General features: G+C 65.0%; 1 protein-coding gene across 1 annotated transcript; it reads left to right on the plus strand.

The window, feature by feature from the left end:
- Positions 1-1,385: 1,385 nt before the first annotated feature.
- On the plus strand, positions 1,386-20,112 carry KCNQ4 (potassium voltage-gated channel subfamily Q member 4). The gene is made up of 15 exons (XM_076357662.1): positions 1,386-1,606; positions 11,781-11,871; positions 12,608-12,734; positions 12,843-13,018; positions 13,092-13,217; positions 13,301-13,438; positions 13,598-13,693; positions 13,946-14,034; positions 15,365-15,520; positions 16,682-16,726; positions 18,579-18,796; positions 18,916-19,018; positions 19,311-19,442; positions 19,632-19,767; positions 19,894-20,112. The coding sequence occupies exons 1-15, from the start codon at positions 1,386-1,388 to the stop codon at positions 20,110-20,112; spliced, it is 2,073 nt and encodes a 690-aa protein (XP_076213777.1).
- The last annotated feature ends 1,951 nt before the right edge of the window (positions 20,113-22,063 follow it).

Raw genomic sequence — 22,063 nt, forward strand, 5'->3', positions numbered from 1 at the left:
AGTTTGCGTGGCGGCGGGAGGGAGAGGCATCCTTGGAGGGGGGGGTTTGCAGGCTGGCTCCTGGGGTGGGTTTTACCAGCACCATTTCCCCCGTGCCCGAGTAAATAAAATTGTCTGTTTATTGTGCATGTTTCCTGAGACCTACCAAATACCGCAGTGCTCACGAGGGCCCGCATGGGTGCCAGGATCTCCAACTGCCACGTTAAATAATTCACTGACCAAAGCCTTTAACTTGCTCTCCTCTCCAGGAGCACAGGCCCTGGGCACCCGTGCCGGGCAGGGGGGGACCCGGCTTCTGCAAAGTTGCGGAGAGCGTGTGGTTACAGGTGGGATGGGGCACCTCTGACCCCGGCTTGCGTGGAAAGGGGATTCCCAGCAGCGTGCCTCAGTTTCCTGATCTGTTAGTGGGAGGTTGTGTGGAGCCGAGGGGAATAAGGTGGAAGAGCTAAGAGCTGTGGGTGTTGGCTGGGAAATACACTTGGACCCAGGCTCAAAGCTGGGTCTGCAGAGGACGGATAGGTATGGGTGTGGGTGAGCTGTGCCTGCTGCAGGGACCCTGGGGGGAACGGGCTCCGGCAGGGCTCCTGGCCTGGGAGGGGGAGGACGAGGATGTGCCCTTCCCTTCCCAAGCAACGTGAAGTCTCTTCGTAGGTATTCGGTGTCCCTCTAAACCTCGGTGCCTCCAGCAATTCCTGGACCTAGAGCAAAGGAGAGGAAGGGGGGGATGCCCTGGGCCGGGGTGCTCGCTGCCAGATGGCCTGGGAGGTTTGATGCTGGCTGGCTTGGGAAGCTCGTGCCTGGGATGCTCCATGCCTGGTGGCCAGGGACACTCGCTCCAGAGACGCTCCCTCCAGAGATGCTCGACACCGTGTGGTTTGGGAGGCTCACTCCCAGGATGCTCCACACCCCGCGGTTTGGGATGCTCGCTCGCGGGGACGCTCCACATCCCGCGGCCGGGGCACTCTGTGCCCGGTGCTGCGGAGTCCCCAGGGACCTCGCGGGGAAAAGTCCCCCCAGCCGGGCCGGGGGTGACCGCGGGGGAGCCGGCAGCGCCCCTGCCCCTCCGCCCCCCGGGGGGCTGCTGCTGCTGCCGCCGTGGGCGGCCCCGCGTCCCCCCCTTCTCCACCCGCCCCGTCCCGGCGGAGCCCCGGGGGCGGAGGCCAGGTACGGCGGGGCGGGCCGGCCCCGGCGGGGCGGCGGCGGGGGAGGGCCCGGAGGCGGCGGCGGGCAGCTAAAGGCAGGTGGCAGCGGGGAGCGGTACCGGGCTGCTGGGGGGCGGTGCGAGCCGCCGTCCGGCGGAGCGGGAGCGGGGGGGGGTCCCGGCGGCGGCAGGGCCCGGCGGGGCCATGCGGCGGGCGGCGGCGCCCTGAGCGGGGCGGCGCGCCATGGCCGGGGCGGCGGCGCTGACGGCGGTGCGCACCGAGGGCGCGGGGCCGTCCGGCGGGACCCCCCCGCCCCGCCGCCGGGGGCTGCTGGCGGGACCGCGCCCCGGGGCCGCCGCCCGCCCCCCCGGACCCCTGCGCTGCTGCCGCCGCCGCCTGCAGAACTGCCTCTACAACGTGCTGGAGCGGCCCCGCGGGTGGGCCTTCGTCTACCACGTCTTCATGTGAGTACCGGGGGGGTCCCGGGGCGGCTGCCGCCTGCAGCATCCCGCCGCCCGGGGGCTGGTCCCGGTGGTCGCGGGGCGGCTGGTCGCGGTGGGACGGCGGGGGCCGGGCGCTGCCGGTGCCCGCGGGGGAGGGAGCGCGCTCGGAGTAACGAGGAGCCGCGGGGCAGCCGTCGCTCCGAGCGAGCCCCGGCGCCGGGCACCGGCCCCCCGGGCTCCGCCGGAGAAGTTTCTCCGTGAGCGTCTGGCGGGGGGGGACGCGCCGGCGGTGCCCGCTCCTTGCCGCCGCTCCCGGTCCCGGCCCGGCAGCGGGGCCGGTGCGATGGGAGCAGCGCGCTGGGGGAGCTCCGTCACCGGCTGGACCGGGGCGGGGGGCGAGCGGGGAGCCCGGGGGGGCGAGCGGCGGGGCCGCGGCGGGAGCTGAGTCCAGCGGCGGATTCGTGCCAGCAGCTCCGGTGCGAGGAGGCGAGCGCGTCCCCGGGGGATGGGACTTGGTCCCCGGGTGGCCCCGGTGCAGTGAGCCCCTTCCTGGTGGCACCTGCAACGGAGCCCGGGCCACTGTCCTGTCCTGCCCTGCCACTGTCCCCTTGCTGTATGTCGCCCCGGCTGGGGTCTCCGAGCCCGTGGGGAGCCTCAAAGGCAGGAGCGACAGGGCAGGTCGGGATGGAACTGGGGACCCTGTCCCCTCGCATACCTGTAGCAGTGTCGGGACATAGCGCTGCACCCAGATGGGATGGGGGAAAGCAGGGAATAGGTGTTCTTGTCTCTGCTAAAGGCTGCAAGCCGGCAGCAGCTGCTGTACCCCGAGAGCTGTGCCCGTTCCTGGGTCCTGGCTGCTGTTGATCCCCAGCACTAAAACATCCCTCTCCAGAGACGGAGCCCGGGATGCTCCCAGGAGCACATCTGCTCCCTGCCCTGGCTCAACGCTGTTTCCCGGGCAGTGTGGTGCTGTTCCAGCTTTCCTCGCTGGACCTGGGCATCTATGGCTTTTACAAAGCAGAAGCTTCTCCGAGATGTGCGGGCTCAGCTCGGGGCCGAATAACAAATTCAGCCCCTTGGGGTTGTTTGCTCGGAGGGCTGTAACAGGGCTTGCAGAGCTGGGGTGCCCGTAACGCACCCGGAGGCTGCGGGGAGAGAGGGAGGCTCCGTGCTGGGCGGGTTATTCTGGCTACCCTGACCCAGGACCCCCGCTCTGCTCCGGCTGCGCTGCCGGGACACTGCCAGGACACCACTGCTCCCTACCCAGCTGTAGCCATGGGGAAAGAGGTGGTTTCCCCCTCTGCCTTGTGTGTGCCAGGTGTCTGTGCTGTGCCCCACGGCCCAGCTGGGCACAGACCCTCTCTGAGAGCACGAGCCAAAAAACTACCTCTCCCTCCGCTTCCAGGAGCAGTAACGCGGTGCTGAGTTGTTAGTGTGTGTGGGGGGGCAAGCTGGAGCTCGTTAAGAGGCAGGAAAGTGGGTCTTGCCTAAGTTAGCACATTGAGATGGCAGGATGAATTTGTCACTGGATAAGAGGGCACCTGAGCTCCCTGGGGAGCCAGGAGAGGAGCCCGGGGCCCATTTGTAACGCCTGCCGACACCTCTGCAGTGTGCTTCGGCAAGAATACCTACGTTGCAAATACTGCCCTCAAAAGAGCTTTTCCTGCAAGGAATTAACAATGGCAGCCAAAACCTCCTGCTAGGGGAGGGGGATCAGACTTTTCTGTGTAGGTACTCGCTGGACTCTGGAAGAGAGATGCCCCTGCTCGTCTCATGGCCGAGATGTGTGTGCCCGAGTGTCCTCCACCAGTTCTTCCTCCTGACCTGCATGTGTTTTGCCCCAGAAACAACTGCATCGGACCAAGCAGCTCCCCTTGCAGAGCCCACCAAGCCCCAGGTCCCTCCTCTGCCACCCCAGCCATGCCCGGCCCCCAGCTCTTGGGAGATGGGCAAGACGTGCAGCAGTCGATAGCAGGAGCAAAACGTCTTAAGCATTTAGCGGGCTGGGGAGGGTTTGTGTCCATTTGCTCACTGAGTTTTACGGCTGAGGTACACTGCAGGGCAGTCAGTCCTGCCAGGGACCCCCCCGAAGCTTGTGGGAAGATGCCGCAGTGGGTGCAAGGTGTGGACGTCTGTTCCGTGTGGACGTCTGTTCCGTGAAGCCTTTCCTGTAAATATTGCTCCTTTCTGGCTTCTTCAAAGTTTTTTTTTCTTCTCTCCCGCAGCAGATGGGAGCTGCTAAGCTGTTGCAGTGCTGGGTATTGAAGTTCTCGGGAATGGTTTGTGTGCCTCAATAGTTGAGGACTAGTTTTTAAATAAGAGGAGGAAGGTGTTACTCCCGCTTTGGGGGAGACCAGGGCACAGGGGAGATGGAGCCCATGGCCCAAGGTCACCCAAGGTTGGGGCAGTGCTGGTCACAGGACCTGTCCTCTGAGTCACGGCTGTGCGCTGCCTCCCCCTGAGCAGCCTGGCTCTGAGACAGGGCTGAAAACTGCTAAAATGGAAATACTCGCTGAGAAGCAAAGCGCTTCCCGCCCCTGAGCAGTTTAGTGTCTGGGAGCACGTAGCAAGGCTGAGCTGATACCATTTATTGGACAAGTTCAGTCTCTTTCTGTCGGCAAATTGATCCCGAATAGCTTCCCGTCCCCAGCGCCCGCTCTGGGCTGGGCTGGTGCTGCTCCACCTTGCAGGATGGTCTGGTGGCTGCACTGTCTCTGCAGCCCTCGAGCTGTGCCGGGCGCCTGCCTGCAGCCCTGCCCGATGGGCTGCGGGGGCTCGGAGCCACCACTGGGCTCTGTCAGGGCTTCGCAGCCCCTTGGAGCCCCCTGTGCTGGGTGTCCCCATGGGTTCCTGTGCTCCAGCGTTTGCAGGAAGGGGACAGTGCAGAAGTGGGTGCTCGTGCAGGTGTAAAGCCGGGGCTGAGGTGTGCGGTGTTGGCCGGCTGACCCCATCCCCTCTAACCCTGTGCTGACCACGGCAGGACCGTGGAGGCATGCGCTTGGGCTTGGCCAGCTCACTGGCTTGCAAAGCTCTGCCTCGCCCTCTTGAAATGAGAATTTCTAGTCCTGGAGCTTACAGAGCAAATCTGGGAGTGTGACCAGAGCGTTAACCTAAAGGCTTTACAGCCAGAAGGCAAATAAAAACTTCCTTTTCCAATCTCCACCTCTTAAGCAAGCGGGAAGGCTGTTCTCATACCCAACTCGTGACTTTAGTTGTGTATGGCTGTCAGCGACTGCCCTGCTCCCGGGTAGAGCTGCCGCGGGCTTCTGCCCTTGGCACGGGCACCGCTGCCAGCCCAGCCCAGCTCAGAGGCTGCCCCCCTGCTCCTGGAGCTGCACCGGGGAGGTTTCCAGTTCAAGCTGTTCCTCCCCATCTGCCAGCCCCTGCACATGGCCAGTGGCTCTCAGTGCTGCTGCCCTGATGGAACGCGGGGTCTGGGAGCTCTTATCAATGGTTATGAAACTGCTGGGTGCACCAGAAGCTCAGCTCAGCACTCTTCCATTTCCTAGAGGAACACTTTAATAAAGCATAGTTTGACCTGGAGCAAATTAGGGAAGACTGAGCCAGCAGGACCAGTAACAACCTGCAACCCCCTGCCTGAAACACCATCCCCCCCCCCCCGTGCCGGGCCAGCTGGAGGCCTCCCCTGCCCGCTGCTCTTGGCAGCATCTCACCTGGGTACTGCTGAGTTGATGGGGTTTTATTTACCTTGTGAAAGTGTCGCTCTGTGCCTGGGGCAAGGAGGAGACAGGAGCGCAGAGCTCGGAGGGTGCCCATCCCTCAGGCATGTAGGGGGGCTGTCCCATGGTACCCCCACCCTTGCCCTTGCCGTGCGTTTGGTGCTGTTGGGTCCCCATGTACGTCGGGGAGGCAGAGGGGTGGCAGCTCCCGGCAGAGCCCCGGGGCAATCCCAGCACTGGGTGAGCGATGCCAGGCGCGGGCTGTCCTCCGCTCGGGGCTGGCCAGACTCCTCGGGGCCGTGGGAAATCCCCGCTGGCTCGGGGCGGCGAGATGGTGGGGGTGTGATGGGCGCAGGGCAGCAGCTGGTGGGCCCCCCCCCCATGCACCGGCCAGTTCCTGGCCAGGGACCAGGCTGCTGACAGCCGGCCTCTCCCAGAGCTTCTCTGTGCTCAGTCCCTGTTGCAGAAGAGGGCTGCGGTGGGCAGGATGGGTCTGCCACCCCCGCTGCATCCTGGCCCTGCCGCAGGGTGGGCGGTTCTGCCATGCTCCCCTATCTCGCCGCATCCCTCCATCACCACTTGGCAAGCGGGAAAGCGCTTTCCCTGCCATGCTGGGGATTGCTGCCGTGGTCGGTGCCTGCAGCAGCTCCAGCCCAAGCCCTTGCCAACCCACCCAGGGCTGTTCGATAGGCTGGAGCCCCAGAGGGTTTGCAGGGAAATTGTTTCATCCCCTGCTCGGTGCTGGCTCTCCACTGCCTGCTTGGTAAAAACCTCTTGTATTAAGCTCCGGGGTTTTAACTTGCTGTCACTGACATCTCCCACAGCGGCTGGTGTGGTGGTTTCCTATCCGGCTGCTGCGCTTGCATGGCCAAAATAAAAGGGGCCGGGGAGGCTGTGCCCCGCCGCTGCCAGAGCCGTGCCCTTCGAGCAGGGGGCTCTGCTCCCGGGGCTGGCCCCGCTCACATTGCCCGGGCTTGAAACGGGAGCTGCGTTTGGGGGAAATGCCAACGGGAAGAGAAGCCGGCACAGCACTTTCCCCAGCCTGATGCGGTGTCACCGGGGCATAAAATTAAGCGACTTTGGCGCAACATGAAACTCTGCATTGATTTTTCTTCTTTTTTTTTCCTTTCCCCTCTTGCCGCTCCCATCCGCGACCCCCCCAGCCCAGAGCAGGAGGTGTCAGTTTGGGTGCCCGAGGCTGGCCGGCCCCGATGGTAAGGACGGAGGGAAGCCCCACTGCCGGGGGGTGCAGAGGTGATGCTCGGCTGCCCTGGAGAGGCTTCGGTTATTTATCCCTCGAAGGAGCCACCCCTGGGGTGAGGGTCGGAGTGGGGCTGAGCGAGTGCCCAGACCTGGCCCCTCTGCCTGTGGGCACTGCTGCCCCCCATGCAACGTGTTTGGGGCCTCAGCCTGCTTCGCCTTCTCAGGGCCACTCATGTCCCTGTGCCCCAAAGGTCCCCGTCCGCTGGGGAGCCTCCAGGTGCTGGAGGGTGGGGACAGCCCCGATCCCTCTCCTGGGGTGCAAGGCCCATTGGGCACGGGAGGTGCATCTGAAAACACGCTGGTTTTCTTTTCCTCCCCTTAAGCCAGCTCCTTGCCAGATGATTCAAGAGTAAAACTATCTTGGCTGCTCCGTGTGAGCATCTTGGCACTGTCCACAGGAGCCTTGTGACCGTGCTCCCCGTGGGGACGGCAGGGACGGCATGCTGGGGGGCAGTGGGTGACGCGGGGGTGCAGACATGAAGTGCAAGGGTGATGTGTGATGCCATCTGCAGGCTTTGGCTCCCGCTCGACGAAGCACAAAGGTGTTGGGGCCATCGGCTCCCATGCGGTGTGGGACGTCATCTGGAGCTGCTGCCGTGGGTGCTGCTGGGTCCCTGCTGTGGGTGCCACCAGGCTGCAGGAGGTGGCATGCAGCCCGCAGATGGGCTCCTCGTCCCAGCCCTGCTTGCAGCCTGTGTCAGGGCGCTGGAAACACCCCATCCTGTCTTACCCTCCTGGTACCCCCAGGTCTGGGGGCGAGGAGGGCTCTCGGAGCAGCACCTTTCCTCTCCCGGTGCTGATAACCGGGTCCGGGCTGGGCTCTGAGCATGTGCTGGGGTTTGCGGTGCCAGTGCTGCGGCTGGGCTGGCCGGCTCCTGGCTCCAGCTCCGGTTTCCCTGACCGTGGCGAAACGCTCGGTGCTTTTCTGCTTCTCTTCTCTGCGGCGCGGGCAGGAGCGTGGCGCGGAACGGACCCTGCCATGGTTACGGGCACAAACAGGCCCGCTACACGCCCGGTTATTTATATCCCCCGGAGCAGACAGGCCGCCTGCTCCACCTCTCCTAAAGGGCTGCTGGGGCGAGGGATGGGGGATTTATAAGACACGCTGTTTATACAGCTGCAGACGGTGCTCGGGGGGATGAATCTCGCAGGCTGGGGAGGCTGGAGAGCGAAGCACCGTCCCCATCCCTGTCTCCATCCCCCCCCGGAGCTGGGCTCGGGCAGTTTTGGCCCAAACAGCCATTTCCCGCGGTGGCACAGCCTGGGAGGGCAGCCCGGCTGGGCACCCAGCGCTGCTGCCCAGAACCGTGGGGACCTGGCAGTGTCGCAATGGGGCCAGGCTTGGCCGGGGAAGGGAGCCGTGCCGTTCGGCAGAGGCTGTTTGCTCGCTCGTCCCCTGGCTGAGCTGTTTATCCTACGGCGCGTGGTATTTTCCTTCCGCTGAGTTATTGCCGGGCTGTCAGCGCAAGCCTCCCTGACTCTGCCTGTGCTCCCGGCTCGGGGCTTCCTCACAGCGGGAGAGTGAAGCAGGGTCCGGGACAGCCCCGCTGGGGCACGGGGGTACAGCATCACCCCCCCTTCCAAGCCTGGACACCGGCTGCTTGCTGGGGCTGTGGGACGCAGCCCGGCCAGGCTGTGCCGTCCCGCTGCACAGGCTCCGAGCATCGCGGTCCCATTGGCACTGGCTGCACCGGGGTGCCACGGTACAGCTTTGCCCAGGTTATACCAGGGTGCAGCCTGTTTGCCCGGGGGTGTTTGGCCAGGCACTGGGTGCTGGCTGGTGCCCCCTTGCCCGGCGCTGCTCCTTGCTGGCTGGGGCCGACCTGGCCCCGCTTCCCCTGAGCTCAGCAGCTTTCCCGGCTCACCTGTTCCTCCGCCGGCACTGCGCTGCCGGTGTGGGCAGGAGCATATGGCAAAGTCCGCTCTAATGAAGATTAATGTGGGGAGATTCACCTTCTCCAACCTGGACCCCCTCCAGGTTTTAATTATTATTTTGGGGTGGAGCGTTCCTGTGGACAGGCTTTGCTCCTGCAGGGGTGAGAGCAGCCGGAGGGGTCCCGTCCCTGCGCCCAGGCTGCCGGCAACGTGTCCCCTCCCGCGCGGGGATGCATGCCGGCAGGGAGGTGTGCGGGCGGCAGCAGGAGCCCCTTGGGGAAGGGGCTGCCGGCTGGCGGGGGCTGGCAATGGAAAGTTTATTGGGGAGAGCTGATGCACCGGCTCAGCAACAACAGCATCTGCTCCCTCCATCCCCCGGGACCCCAGCTAAGGGGAGCGGGGAGGCAGCGAGGCTCCTGCTGGGTCCTGCCCCCGCCGTCTCTGCCCCATCCCTGCTTTCCCTGGCAGCACTCCTTTTTTTTCTGGCCCTGCTTGGTGGGTGGAAAGAGCGGTGAATTCGGGAGGGGGAGCGCACCGGCGGGGAGCCTGGCAGTGCTGGCACTGTGCGGCATTTGATGGAGAGATCGGCCGAGCCCTCGGTGCGGGGCAGAGCTGCTGAGAGCAGCACTTCTGCCCCAGAGGGCTGCCCGCCCCGAGGGGGGACTGGGGGGGACAGCCGGTTCCTGGCTCGCCGAGCTGCCTTCAGGCATCTGACCCTTTCCCTAAGCCGCTTAGGCACAGCCGGGACAGGGCGTTTGCCCAGGCTTTACAAGTTAATTCCTAGCAGGTGATATGTTCCCAGAAAGTTTCTTTCCCAGCCAGCCCCGTGGGGCCTCTCATGCCTGTATCCTTCACCAAATCCTGTAGGATGCCGGGGGGGCTGGGCGGGAGGCATCCCCAACCCGGGGAGTGCAGGTTTCCATCACTGCTCCTCGTTGCTCACGGTGCTGCTGCGGGGATGGGTGACGAGCGGGGCTCCGGCTCGGTGCAAAGGCACCGTGACTCACCGCTGCCTGAGGCAGGGCCACCCGCAGCATGTCCCTGTGGGAGCAACGTGTGCCCAGGCGCCGGAGACCCCCCTCCCTGCTCCCCGGCCGGGGCGAGAGGCACAAATCTTTGCAGGCTGGAAGATTTCTGCCTTCTCTTCTGCTTTGTGCTTCGCTGCCCATGTAATTGCCTGCTAAATCCTGATTGTATAATCTTTATTGCTGATGATGCACAAAGCAGAAAGGCTCTGCCCTGGGCTGCTCAGCCAGGTCTTGTTTTGCTCCTCAGACCAAGTGCTGTGGCCAGGAGGCCAGCAGCCTGCTCGGTGCTCCCTGCCCGCGGCACCGCTGCCCTCTGTGCTGGAGCGGGCAGGACGGGGGAACCGCTGTGCCCGGCTGTGCTGTCGGCTGCCGGAGGAGTTAACGGCAGAACTGCTGTGCCGGAGGAAAGGGGCTCGATTAATAATTCAGAGGGAGAAGGAACTGGCTCCAGCCTTCTGCCTTGCAGATGGGGAGTGCCTAGGAGAGGAGCATCGTCCTCTGCAGTGAGGGCAGGGCGGTGTCGAGGCTGCGACACCCCCGGCCCCTTCATTCCTGTAGCTGGCACATGGTGTGTCGCTCCAGCTCTCCCTTCTCCGTACTCTGGATCCAGCCCTTCTCCCGTTCCCTGGGGTTTCTCTGCCACCAGTCCCATCTCCAGTTTCCCCTTGTGGCGGTTTCGGGGAAGGGGACCTGCCTGTCCCCTTTAGGCTGTGTTTTGAGCTGGGTGCTACCCCCCCTTGCCCCACTGTGGGCATGGGGCACTCAGCAGCACCCTCATGCCATGACCAGGTTTGCAGAGCCCCCAGCTCTACACGGCGCAAACTGTGGGTTCGGTGGGTGGGTGCGTGTGTCCCCGGGTCATGCTCAGCCTTGGGGGGGCCCGTGGTTCCCCCCACCCCAAGTGCTCAGTGTCTGCACCGGGTCCCCTTGGCCCGGGTGGTCCCGCAGAGGGCACAGAGCATCGTCCCCTCTCCCTGGCTGCCTCCCTGCCAGTGCTGGGGCAGGCGTGCGGGTTGGGTCTGGTTTCTGCCCTGGGTAGCCGGTTCGGCTCTAAAGCTCCACGTCAGCAACAAGAGGAGACAGGAAAGTACCCCCGAGCGGGTGTCAGGCAGCATCTCCTCAAGCCGAGCCCCCTGCACTCTCTGGAGCACCATTGGTGGGTCCCACAGGCATTGCTCACCATGGGGAGATGGTGCTGGGGGGCAAGATGGATGCCCACCAGCTCGGGGACAGGGTGCCAGGGCCACCTTGCTTGCGCTGCTGGCCTCAGCCTGGCCGTCCCGGTGCTGCTGGCGGTGCCTCCCCGCAGTGCCGTGGCACCGTGTGCCCAGTGGGTGCCCGGAGCACCCCATGCCATTACGGAGCCAGCTCCGGCAGAGCGGTGGCCCTTTGCACGCCGTCACGTGGGCTGGTGGCACAAGCCCTCCGCTTTCCATTTTTAGAATAGCTGGATCAGGGGAAAAAATGTATTTTTGGAGTTTCATTTGCTTCAGCTTCAGAATCTATTTTTTTTTCCCTCCTTATTTTAAATGGGCCAAAGCCCCTTGTGTCTTAACCCAGCTCTTGGGGACAAATAGCCCCAGAGCAGCTCCCTGTTAACTCTTCCCCCGGGTCCCCGGCAAGTCCCCATGGTGGCAGTGATGCTGGGGACAGTCAGGAGAAGCTCTTGTCCCCTTTCTGCAGCAGCAGCAGCACCCTGTCGCAGCGCGGGACCCCTCGTCTCCCTCCCTGCCTTTAATTAGCAGTTGTTTTGCCCAGGCAGAGGCTGCAGGGCTGCGACGGAGCCTGGCACTGAGCCCCGTGGCCGCTGGAGCCTGGTCCTCCTCGGTGCCTGTGGGGCAGCCCGGGGACGTGCTGTGCCACCAGCCCGGGCTGGCATACGGGTGCCATGCAGGGCTGGTCCCCATCACAGGGGGGACCAGTGGGAGCGATGTTCCCTCTGGGCACAGGGCTTGGGGGGTACCACGCGACCCCGGGCCCTGCCTGAGGCTGGGCAGAGAGCCCATCCTGAGTGTGCCGGAGGGATGCACGGGGAACGGAGGGGTCCCGCCATGGGCTTGGTGCCGTGGCCCAGGGAGGTGCTGCCTGCAGTGGGCATCCCAGTGCCATGGGCAGCCTCGGGGTGGGCAGGCTTTAGGCACAGCCCTGCCTCCGCACCCACGGGCAGCTGCTCGTGGGCTCCCGAATTGCTCCATGCCACCATCTAGGGGCAAGCCGTGTCCCCGGTGGCTCAGCCGCGGCCGTGGAGGTCTTGGCTGGGGCGGGTCAGGCTACGAGCGGGGGCCAGCACTGCAGGCTGGGCTCCCCCCGGCCGGCCCCGACGCCTGCACCGACATGCTCTCGTTCCAGATTCCTCCTTGTCTTCAGCTGCCTGGTGCTGTCGGTCTTCTCCACCATCCAGGAGCACCAGAAATTGGCCAACCAGTGCCTCTTCATCCTGGTAAGTGGGGAGCAGGGCTGTCACTCAGACTCCCCCTCCCCACGTTACACCCTAAAAGACTCGGACAAAATCATGGACAAAACTCCTCCGACCCTTTCCCCAGCCCAGATGTCACTATTGATCGTTGGTGTTAATGATGGCAGCCTCTCCGGCATGTTGGGGAGAAGCTGCAGGGTGGCCTCGCTGCTGCGGGTGTCCCTGCGGCTCGGGGTGGCCCGTCACTGCAGGTGGACCTCTGTGGTGCAGAAAGGCATAAACTGCTGGAAAAGGCAGGGCAGGAGGGGCTAAAAAAGGCAACTTTCCCCCAAACTGTCAGAAACAGCTGACGCTGGAGTTCTTCCGAGTGATGGAGACTAAATTGGGAAGGTCCTTGTGACTTTCCCACAAGTAAGCAGAACGGGGGCTTGTTTGTGCGAGAGGTAGGAGGACAATGCTGACGGTGGAGGAAAAGGACCCAGCTCGGTGTGAGCTTGGCACAGGTAGGAGAGCCAGGCTGCTCAGACAGGCTCGACGGCCACGGCTCCTGTCTCGCTGCCCTGATTCCCCTGGGATGGCTCCAGCCAGGGCTGTGTCAGCGGTTGGCCTTGGGGGGACACCACGCTCCCCCCCGCACCCTCCTCAGCACCAGCATTTCATTTTGCCCCCCCCCAAAGCCGCCCACACAGCTGAGCCCCCCACGCTGTCCTGCCCCTGCCCTCCCCACCTCACCCTCCTGCCCCTCCTCTCCCCCTGGCAGGAGTTTGTCATGATCGTGGTGTTCGGCATGGAGTACATCATCCGCGTCTGGGCAGCCGGCTGCTGCTGCCGCTACCGGGGCTGGAGGGGACGCTTCCGCTTTGCCAGGAAACCCTTCTGCGTTATAGGTACTTGTGGGCTTTGGGGCGAGCCCAGGGATTTGGGGACTTGGCAGAGTCACCCACGCCACGGGTGTTCGAGAAAAGCCCGTGCCCCTGACCCTCCCTGTCCCCTAGATTTCATCGTCTTCATTGCCTCGGTGGCCGTCATCGCCGCCGGCACCCAGGGCAACATCTTTGCCACCTCGGCGCTGCGCAGCATGCGCTTCCTGCAGATCCTGCGCATGGTGCGCATGGACCGTCGCGGCGGCACCTGGAAGCTGCTGGGCTCTGTCGTCTACGCCCACAGCAAGGTGAGGATGCAGGGTCCCAACGCAGCCCCCCACACCTCCCCCCGAGCCCCTCTCACCCCTCCTGCCCTGACAGGAGCTCATCACCGCCTGGTACATCGGCTTCCTGGTGCTCATCTTCGCCTCCTTCCTCGTCTACCTGGCTGAGAAGGATGCCAACGCCCAATTTGCCACCTACGCCGACTCCCTATGGTGGGGCACGGTAAGCTCGGCCACCGTGGCACCCCAGCCCTGGGAGGGGACGAGGAGGGTGGGATGGGGCCGTGGCGGGGGAGCTCCCTCCAGGCCTCCCCCTGCTCTGCCCCCGGGCAGGTCACCCTCACCACCATCGGCTACGGGGACAAGACGCCGCAGACGTGGCTGGGACGGATGCTGGCGGCCGGCTTCGCCCTGCTCGGCATCTCCTTCTTCGCGTTGCCCGCCGTGAGTGGGGCTGGGGAGAGGGTCCCCGCACCTCCTGCCCCGCAGAAATCGGGGAGAAAGGGGCCAAATCCACCCCTCCGGTGGGAGGGTCCCTGTCTCTCCTGGCTGGCGGTGGCAGTGTGGCTGGCCCCTGCGGACCCTGTCCCCTCCCATCCCCAGGGGATCCTGGGCTCTGGCTTCGCCCTCAAAGTGCAGGAACAGCATCGGCAGAAGCACTTTGAGAAGAGGCGGACTCCGGCAGCTAACCTGATCCAGGTAGCACAGGGCTGGCGTGTCCTGCCCCGTCCCTTCCCAGGGATGCTCCGCTGTCCCCCCCGTCGGCTCTGCTTGTCCCTGCCTGCTGCAGGCAGGACCCAAACGCCTGACCCCACGTCCGGCAGCTGGCTCCTTTGGGCCGGACTCTGCCCGTGGTGGCCAAGAGGGATGGAGGGGGCCGGCGCGGGGGGTCTCGCCTCCCGACCCCGCAGGAGCTGATCCCAATGCCCACGGGCTCTCGCTCCCGTGCAGGCTGCCTGGCGCCTGTACTCGACGGACGTCAGCCGGGCGTACCTGACGGCCACATGGTGTTACTACGACAGCCTCCTGCCCTCCTTCAGGTAGGCAGGGTGCGGGCGAGGGCTGCGGGGCTCCTGGGGGGGTCCCTGTGGGGTCCCAGGCTGAACAGCGACCGGGGCAGCCCCTGCCACGAGGGGCCATGTGGAGCCACCGAGGGCTCGGTGGGGCCGAGCAGCACAGACGCCTTGCTCAGCCCTGGAACGCTGGAGCCCCAGCACAGCATCTGCCGAAATGCCCAACACCCTCCTCCATCCTCACCATCCTCCCAGCCCACAGTGCTCAGCACCCATCCCACCCTGTCCCCTCTCACCCCATCCATAGCCTTCCTCCAGCACTGCCGCGGGGAAGAGGATGGTGCCACTGGCCACGGGGACCTCATGGCTGGGGCGATGGAGCTGCAGCCGGCTGGGAGCCGGCTCCAAGTGCAGCGGCAGAGCGGATGGACCCGGGGGTTCAGCGGGGAGCCCCATGCCCTGTCCCTGCAGCACTCTTCTCCCGTGCCCTCTGGGATGTTGCCACCATGGGTGGATCGAGGACCCTCCGAAGGTTTTCCAGATGCCCTGTGTGTTCCCATCACACCGAGCTCACCGGGGTCTGCCATGCAGTCCCCGGGCCAGCAGCGCAGCCTGCCACAGCCCTGCCCTCCTGCCTGCCTCTGCCTGTGCGTCCTGCCCCCGCTCCGGCCGTGTGTTTCTTTGCAATGACAAATTCACTGTTCCATTTCACTCTTTATTTTTTCAAAGGCAGGGCTCTTGACAGCCGCAGCAGTGAGGAGAACAGTCCCCGAGGAGATCCAGCTTCCCATGCATTGCCGCCGAGTGTGGCGCTGGGCAATCCTGGTGTGGGCATCACGGGGGGCTCTGCCGGCCCCTCCTGCTGTGTCAGGAGCTGTTTCTCCTGCAGCCTGGAGTTGGGATAGGGCCAGGCTCGATCCCTGCCGGGTCTGAGCTTCCCCCCTGCTCCGTCAGTGCCCAGACCCCCAGATCAGGTGGTGGCAGGTCCCCATGTCCCCAGCCGGCAGCAAGGGTGGCCATACTGCCTGTCCCCTGCCTGACCCATCCCATGGATCCAACCCCTCTGTTGGTGACCAGCCTCTGTGGGACCTTTTCCCAGCACCCCCCCGCCCCAGCACCGTCACCCCCAGGTGCCGGCAGCACCCGCTGCTGGCTCAACCTGCGGCTGGCAGGTGCCAGTCAGAGCTGTTAAGAAACTGTCTTTTGAAAGAAAGTGCTGGTTTTTGCTTCTTGTTTTGCTCTGGTTTTGCTTTGGTTTGCACAGAGAAGGACCCAGCTCTGCTCAGCCTTGGTTTGCTCATCTCGTTTGCTTTGGAAAGTTTAATTTCTCCATGTTTTTATTTAACCCCAACCCCAGAGAGCTGGTCCTAATGTTTGAGCATTTGCACCGAGTCCACAACGGAGGATTTAGGAATTCAGAGGTGAAAAAGTTGCCCGACGGAGCCCCACCGCCTTATCACTCCTTCACCCCTGGCCAGAAAAGCATCATCCCTGCCGCTTGTTCAGGGGAAAGGTAGGAGGGTGCAGCCCCACGGCACCGCGTTCTCCCTCCTTTCTGCCCTCTTTCCTCTGCTCGTCTGTGTCCGCCCGTGGTGCCACCGTGGTGCCCGTCATCGCCAGCCCGGACCCCAGGGGAGCAGCCCCCAGCCCTGCTCCCCACCCAGCACCGTACAGGGGCACCCGTCCCGCTCTGCCGCTGGCTGCCAGCACCGCTCCCGGCTTGCAGGTCCGGAGGGGGCACGTTTGGTCCCCATGGACAGACTCTGGGCTGTTGTACCAGTGTGAAGCCTCTTGCAATGTTCAGCTCCACCTCGCTGCCCTTTTCGATGTGGGTACGGCACCGGGACCTTGCGTGGGGGAACCAAGTGCGGCGGAAAACGACCCCGTGAAGGCAGCGCTGCAAGCCTGGCGGGGCTGGAGCTGCACAGCCCTGCTGCAGAGCTGGGCAAGGAGCAAAACCCAGTTCCTGCGGTCCGAGATGGGTTTTCTGCGCCCGTGGCGGTGGGGAGCAGCAATGCTGAGCCTCCCCGGTGCTGCCAAGAAGAGACAAGAGGGTTCGGCCGCTCCGTGCGGGGCTGCCCTACTGCTGGTGGTGGCTGCTTGTGCACCGTGTCCCCGGTCCCCTCCGGCTGAAGAGCATCCCGGAGACCCTGGCATGGCCACCATGGCTGCTGGCCTGCCACCCAGGACATCGGCACGGTGTGGGGCCCTGAGCCAGTGTCAGGGTTAGGTGGAGAGAGGGAGCGCTGCTCCTTTGCAGTGCACCTCAGTTTCCCCTGTGATGCCGGAGACGGGGCTGCGGGAGGTCTGGCGCGGCGTGGGGATGTGCCGAGCCGTGGGGCTGTGGCTGTCCTGCTGAGGGCGTGGGGCCGAGGGGGACCTGCTCCCCCCCCACCGGCCCCGAGGTGAGTATGGGCTTGGGGGGCTCCTCCCTGTGGCAGCACCGGCCTGTGCTCACCCGGTTCCCGGTGAACAGCAGGGAGCTGACAGGAGAGGGACTGCAACCCCCTGGCCATCCCACCCGGGGGGCCCGAGCCTCCCCCCATCTCCTCCGCGAGCATCACCTCTCATAACATCTCATCTTCTCTCTCTCCTCCCCTCTCCTGTTCACCCTCCTCCTCTCCGTCCCCCCAACCTCCCCCCAAACCTTCTGTGCCCCCCATTCACCCCCAAGCTGGAAGGAGGAGGACGTGCAGCCCCACAAGTGCTTACGCCTCAGGTAACATTTGCCCCCGGCCGCTGCTCACTGCCCGTCCCGTCCCATCCTCCCGCAGTGAGCGGGCAGGGGCCGGGGGTCCACAGATCCCCGGCGGTGTTTGCAGGGTTGCCACCGTTCAGCTGCTCGGCATCACGTGCCGTCACCGAATCGCTTTTTTCCAGAGCTCTGCTGCTGAGAAACCGGACTTTCCTCTGCGGGGCAGGCGTTAGCGTTTATGCAGGACCTACGCAAACAACTTTGCTCGTGCTTCTTGCCTCCGCAGCAGAGGGGGGGTACTGTGGTTGGGTCTGGTGCAGCGGGAGATGCTCACCAGCGGCGGGCAGAGACCCTGCACCCACATGCTGGGGTGCGGACATGCCCAGGGGATCGGGGACACGGTGTCCCCGGGTGCTCTGCTCGCTCCTGGCCACGGGCTAACTCTTCGTTTTCTCCTGTGTCTCTGCCCTGACCCTCCAGCCCGATCTTTAGTGGTAAGAGGAGGCTCTTGCAGACGTGGGGCACATGGAGATGGAGGTACTGCGTCCCGGCTGTCTGCCCGTCCCGGCTGCCTGCGCTGGGCAGCCGCGCGGGGTGGGGGAGCACCAGGGGTGCATGGTGCTCCGTGCCGGGCTGCCTGCTGGCTGCGGGGCGGAGGGAATTGGGGGAGGGTGAGGCAGAGGGAGTAGAGGCTGAAGGGTGATCCTTCTGCAGGGCAGAGGGGTCTGTGCATGGCCTGGGCTGAGCCGGCTGTCCCCACCGTCCCCCACTGGCTCCCACAGCTAGCCCTGCCTCAGTTTCCCACTCCGTGCGGCACGGATGAGCCTGGTCCGTTGGCTGTGCTGGGCTTGCCAGGTCCAACAACAGCAAATGGAGGCACTTGGATAAACCCCATCCCACATCTGCCCTGCAGCCTGGTCCCCGGGGGCACAGCCCTTCCCGTCCTCCAGCACAGCCCGGCAGCACCGCATGCCGCCGGCTGCAGGGGCTTGTGGCAGCCAGCAACCTGCATGGGGAGGGGCTGGGAGCCCGGTGCCCTGCCTGTACCCCTGCCTTGCCCTGTGACTCCTGGCCCAGGAAATCCACGAGGCTCCCCGAACACCGGGGTTTCCTGGAGCTTGTTGTGTGGCAGGTGCGGGGTTTGCGTCCTCCACGGCTTCGGCTTCCTCCGCTCGGGGGGCTGTGTGTCTGCTTGGCCTCCTTGCATGTCCCAAGGCGTGCTTGTGGTCCCACGTCACACAAAAGGCAGCACCAGATGGTGTTTTTGTGTAGGTCCTACATAAATGATGCCTGTTGCCCCCCCCCCCCCAACCCAGCAGAGCAGCAGGTTTCAGGAGCAGAGCTCGTGTTAGGGCAGGAGGGGGGCGGCTCCGCTCGCCCGCCGGAGCAGAGCCTGAATTAGGTGGTGCAGCCTGCAGGAAGAGGAGGATGAAGGGGCCTGGCCAGGTGCCTCAGGATGCCCCATGCCAGCGGGGATGGGGCAGGAGCAAGGCTGCTCCCTGCAGGGCCAGGGCCAGTTGCTCTGCCGGCGGCTCTGCTGCGTGTCCTCCCCACTGCCGTACCTGTCTCTCCCCGCTCTCTGTCTCCTCCTTTCTCTGCTCTCGGGGGAAAAAAAGGTGTTTAAAGGAGTAACCCCAGAGCTGCTCCTGCACGGGCATGTGGTACCGCCTGCTCCTGGCCTGGCTCGCACGCGAGCTCATGCCCATTGCGTGCCGGGGGCTCTCTGTGAGCTCGGCACAGCCACCCCTGTCCTCACCCCCACCGTGGTGGGCACCATGTGTGCCCGCAGTGGGGTTCTGCTCCCCTCCCTGTCCCCATCCCCGTCCCCCTGGCGCCTGCTCACCTCTGACGCTGCCCACCCCGCTCTCCCGTGCAGCAACAAGATGGGCATCAAGGACCGCATCCGGCTGAGCAGCTCGCAGCGGCAGGGCAGCCGGGGCAGGCAGCACCTGGGGCCCCCCCTGCACCGCTCCCCCAGCACTGAGGACATCCCCAAGGCCTCCAGCCCCACCAGGGTGCAGAAGAGCTGGAGCTTCAATGACCGGACCCGTTTCCGTGCATCCCTGAGGCTCAAGCCGCGGACCCCAGTCGAGGGTAAGTCCTGGGGACTGGTGGGGTCCGGCTGTGGGGTCACGTTGGGGGGATGCAGGCATTTTGGGGGGCACAGGGGGACAGCCCTTGGTCTCTGCCACCCACCCACTCGACACCCACAGCCGACTGCCTGCCGGAAGACAGCAGTGAGGAGAAGGCCTCCCACTGTGACCTGACCTTCGAGGACATCATGCCAGCAGTGAAGACCCTCATCCGGGCTGTTAGGTGAGACTGTCCCCTCCTGCGTCCCCCAGCATACGTGCTGCTGTCCCCAGCTCCTCCACAGCTCTCGGCCCTCGGGGATGAGCAGACATGTCCGGAGAGCCCCAGTCCAGCCCATGGCGGTGGCCAAGCCAGGCAGGGAGCAGGGACAGCTCCTGGCTCAGCCCCCTGTGGGGACAGGGATCAGGACCTCGGTGCTTTGCATGTGTCCCCCCCCTTGCCCACACCGGCGTGGAGCCCCCAGGCACCCCCGGTCCTCCCCAGTGCCCTGCAGCCAGCCCGGGTGTCCCTGCAGGATCCTGAAGTTCCTGGTGGCCAAGAGGAAGTTCAAGGAGACCTTGCGTCCCTACGATGTCAAGGACGTCATCGAGCAGTACTCGGCCGGCCACCTGGACATGCTGGGCAGGATCAAGAGCCTGCAGATGCGGTGAGCTGCCCCAAAGGTGGCGGGGGGCTCTGGGCTCCCCTGGGTCTCCCACCACTAGCCATGCCCACTGGGAGGGGTACTGGCCCATCGTGATGGGCGGGACATGTTCCCATGCCCACATCCCTTGTGGTCTCACATGCCCTCTGGTCCGCTGGGAGTGATGGGCTGTGTCCCTTCCCTCCCTGCCAGCGTGGACCAGATTGTGGGCAGGGGGGCCCTCGCTGCGGACAAGAAGATGCGGGAGAAGGGGGAGAAGCCGGCGCTGGAGACGGAGCTGGTGGACGAGCTCAGCATGATGGGTCGCGTGGTCAAAGTGGAGAGGCAGGTCAGGAGGGGACGGCCACCAGGGAACATGTCACTGTCCCTTCGGCGCCTGCAGGATGGGAGAGCTGGGACCCCCGGGTCCCCTCCCCACAGGGAGGGACCCGCTCAGCACTGCCCGCCCCTGCAGGTGCAGTCCATCGAGCACAAGCTGGACCTGCTGCTCGGCCTCTACTCCCAGTGCCTCCGCAAGGGCTCCATGAACTCCTTCAGCCTGGCTGCCGTGCAGGTGCCCCCCTGCGAGCCTGACATCACCTCCGACTACCACAGCCCCGTGGACCACGAGGACATCTCGGTCTCTGCCCAGACCCTGAGCATCTCCAGGTCGGCCAGCGCCAACATGGACTGAGCGGGGAGGCAGCGGGACGGATCCTGCCAGCATGCAGCCAGTGGGGCGGGATGCCAGGACATGGGAGCAGCGTGGCACCGCCTGGCCCCATCTAGCCGCGTCCCTTGCCCTCTTACTTGAACCAAGTCTTCCTTTGTGAGGGCGCGGCTGCAGCGGGGTGCCCGCTCTGGGGATGGGGTGGGAGCCCGTGGCACTGCAGCATGGCCAGACCACACTCCTGGAATGCTCCTGCCCTTCCCGGGGGGGGGGGAGACCCCCCCAGCTCCTGGGGCCTTGAGTGCTCCCCAGCCATGGTGGGGGGATGCTCCAGGTTGGCCCCATCCCCTGGGGTTTGGCTTGTACCCCCAGCCCCAGTCCTCAGGACATGTCCAGCTCCCCAGTGGTGTCCTGCATAGTTCCCCGGAGCCAAGCCAGGGCCACCACCAGCTATGCAAGGCTCCATCTCCCTTCCGCTGCCAGTGCCGAGCAGGGGCGTTGGGGCGCAACCCGGTGTGGTTTTACCTGCGTCGCTCCAGGTCGGGGCAGCAGCAGGGGCCCCCCCGGGCAGGAGAGCAGGGGTCTGTTCCCCCTCACCTTCTTCTGCCTGGGTTGTTTCCCTGCTCGCAGGGCTGCAGCGCTGCAGCCGCGGCTGCACCTCTAGAAGCACAGCAGAGCCTTCTGCCTGCCCGTGCATGCTCCCAAGGGCAATATATATATAGGAGAGAGATATATATATATATATTTATGCAATAATGTCTTAATATGCAACACCCTCGGGAAGAGCAACCCGTGGGGACATAGGCAATAAGCAACCCCCCCTACCAGCACACAGGGCTGGATCCTGCTACCCGTGGGGGCCCGCCTGGGTGCCCCAGGGGCTCGGGACTGGGTGACAAATCACCACCTGAGGGTGGCCCTGGGGCCATGGGGCTGGGCAGGGGTTGCAGAGGAGGGAGGGATGGAGGGACAGACGATGGGGACAGTGGTCCCCAAGGAGCATCCCTCCCTCTCGTGTCCCAGCCCCTGCTCTTGCTTAGAGGACTCCTTTCCTGCTGGGTCCTGTGGTGCTCAGTTTGTCCCTCCCCATGTCCCCGGCCCCTCCGTGGCTCGGGGACCACAGGCTGGGCCTGGGGGGGTGACTACCCGATGGGGACAGAGAGGGACCATGCCTCCTTGCATGCTGCTTGCGGCAGAGCCATGGCAGCTCCTGCGCTGCCCCACTCCCCTTTGCTGCCCTGACCCCAGTCCTGGGGCCAGTTTCCAGTCCCGCAGTGCTGGGCTGAGCCAGGCTGGAAACGATCGTGGTAGTGCCAAAGTTTGCCAAGCTGGGGGTCCCAGGGGTCTCGGTGCTCTGTGGGGATCAGCAGTGACACCTGCGTAGCCGTGGTGCCGGGATCTGACCTGGGCTGGGGAGGACTCACCGATCTCGCTGCCGGCATGGCCCCTCTCTGGGCTTCGGACCGTGGGATTTGCACCCTCCCCCTTCCCAAGCCCCCCTGTGCCTCTGCTCCCGGCAGCGGGGACCCTTCCCCTGCTTCTTTTTCTTGCCTTGTTAGTGCATGTGGCCAGTGCGGGCCGTGCCAGAGCCACTCGCAGCCTCCCCCCTGCTCCTGCACCACCCCGGCCTCCTCTCCTCGCCCCGGGGGTGCCCGTGCCCCCAACCGGGCCGTGGGGCAACGGTGTTACGGGGGCACGAGGGGACGGCCGGGTGCCGTGGGTGGGCAGGCGGTGGGTTGGTGCGTGGGTGCCCAGCCGTGGGGCGAGGGTGCATGCGAGAGCTTTGCCCGCAGCCGCACGCAGGAACTAACTCGTAGGACCCTCCCCAAGGCTGGCTGGTCCCCGCAGACCTCCCCAGCCAGCGGTAGTTACCTCACTTGATTAACTTATTAACTTATTTGTTTCATTAAAATTTGGAGTAGAGGCTGCCTGCCTGCCTGCTGTCTCTCTCCCGGCTCTCCCGAGAGGTGGCACT

This window comes from Aptenodytes patagonicus, chromosome 21 (genome assembly GCF_965638725.1).
Source record: "Aptenodytes patagonicus chromosome 21, bAptPat1.pri.cur, whole genome shotgun sequence".
NCBI lineage: Eukaryota > Metazoa > Chordata > Aves > Sphenisciformes > Spheniscidae > Aptenodytes > Aptenodytes patagonicus.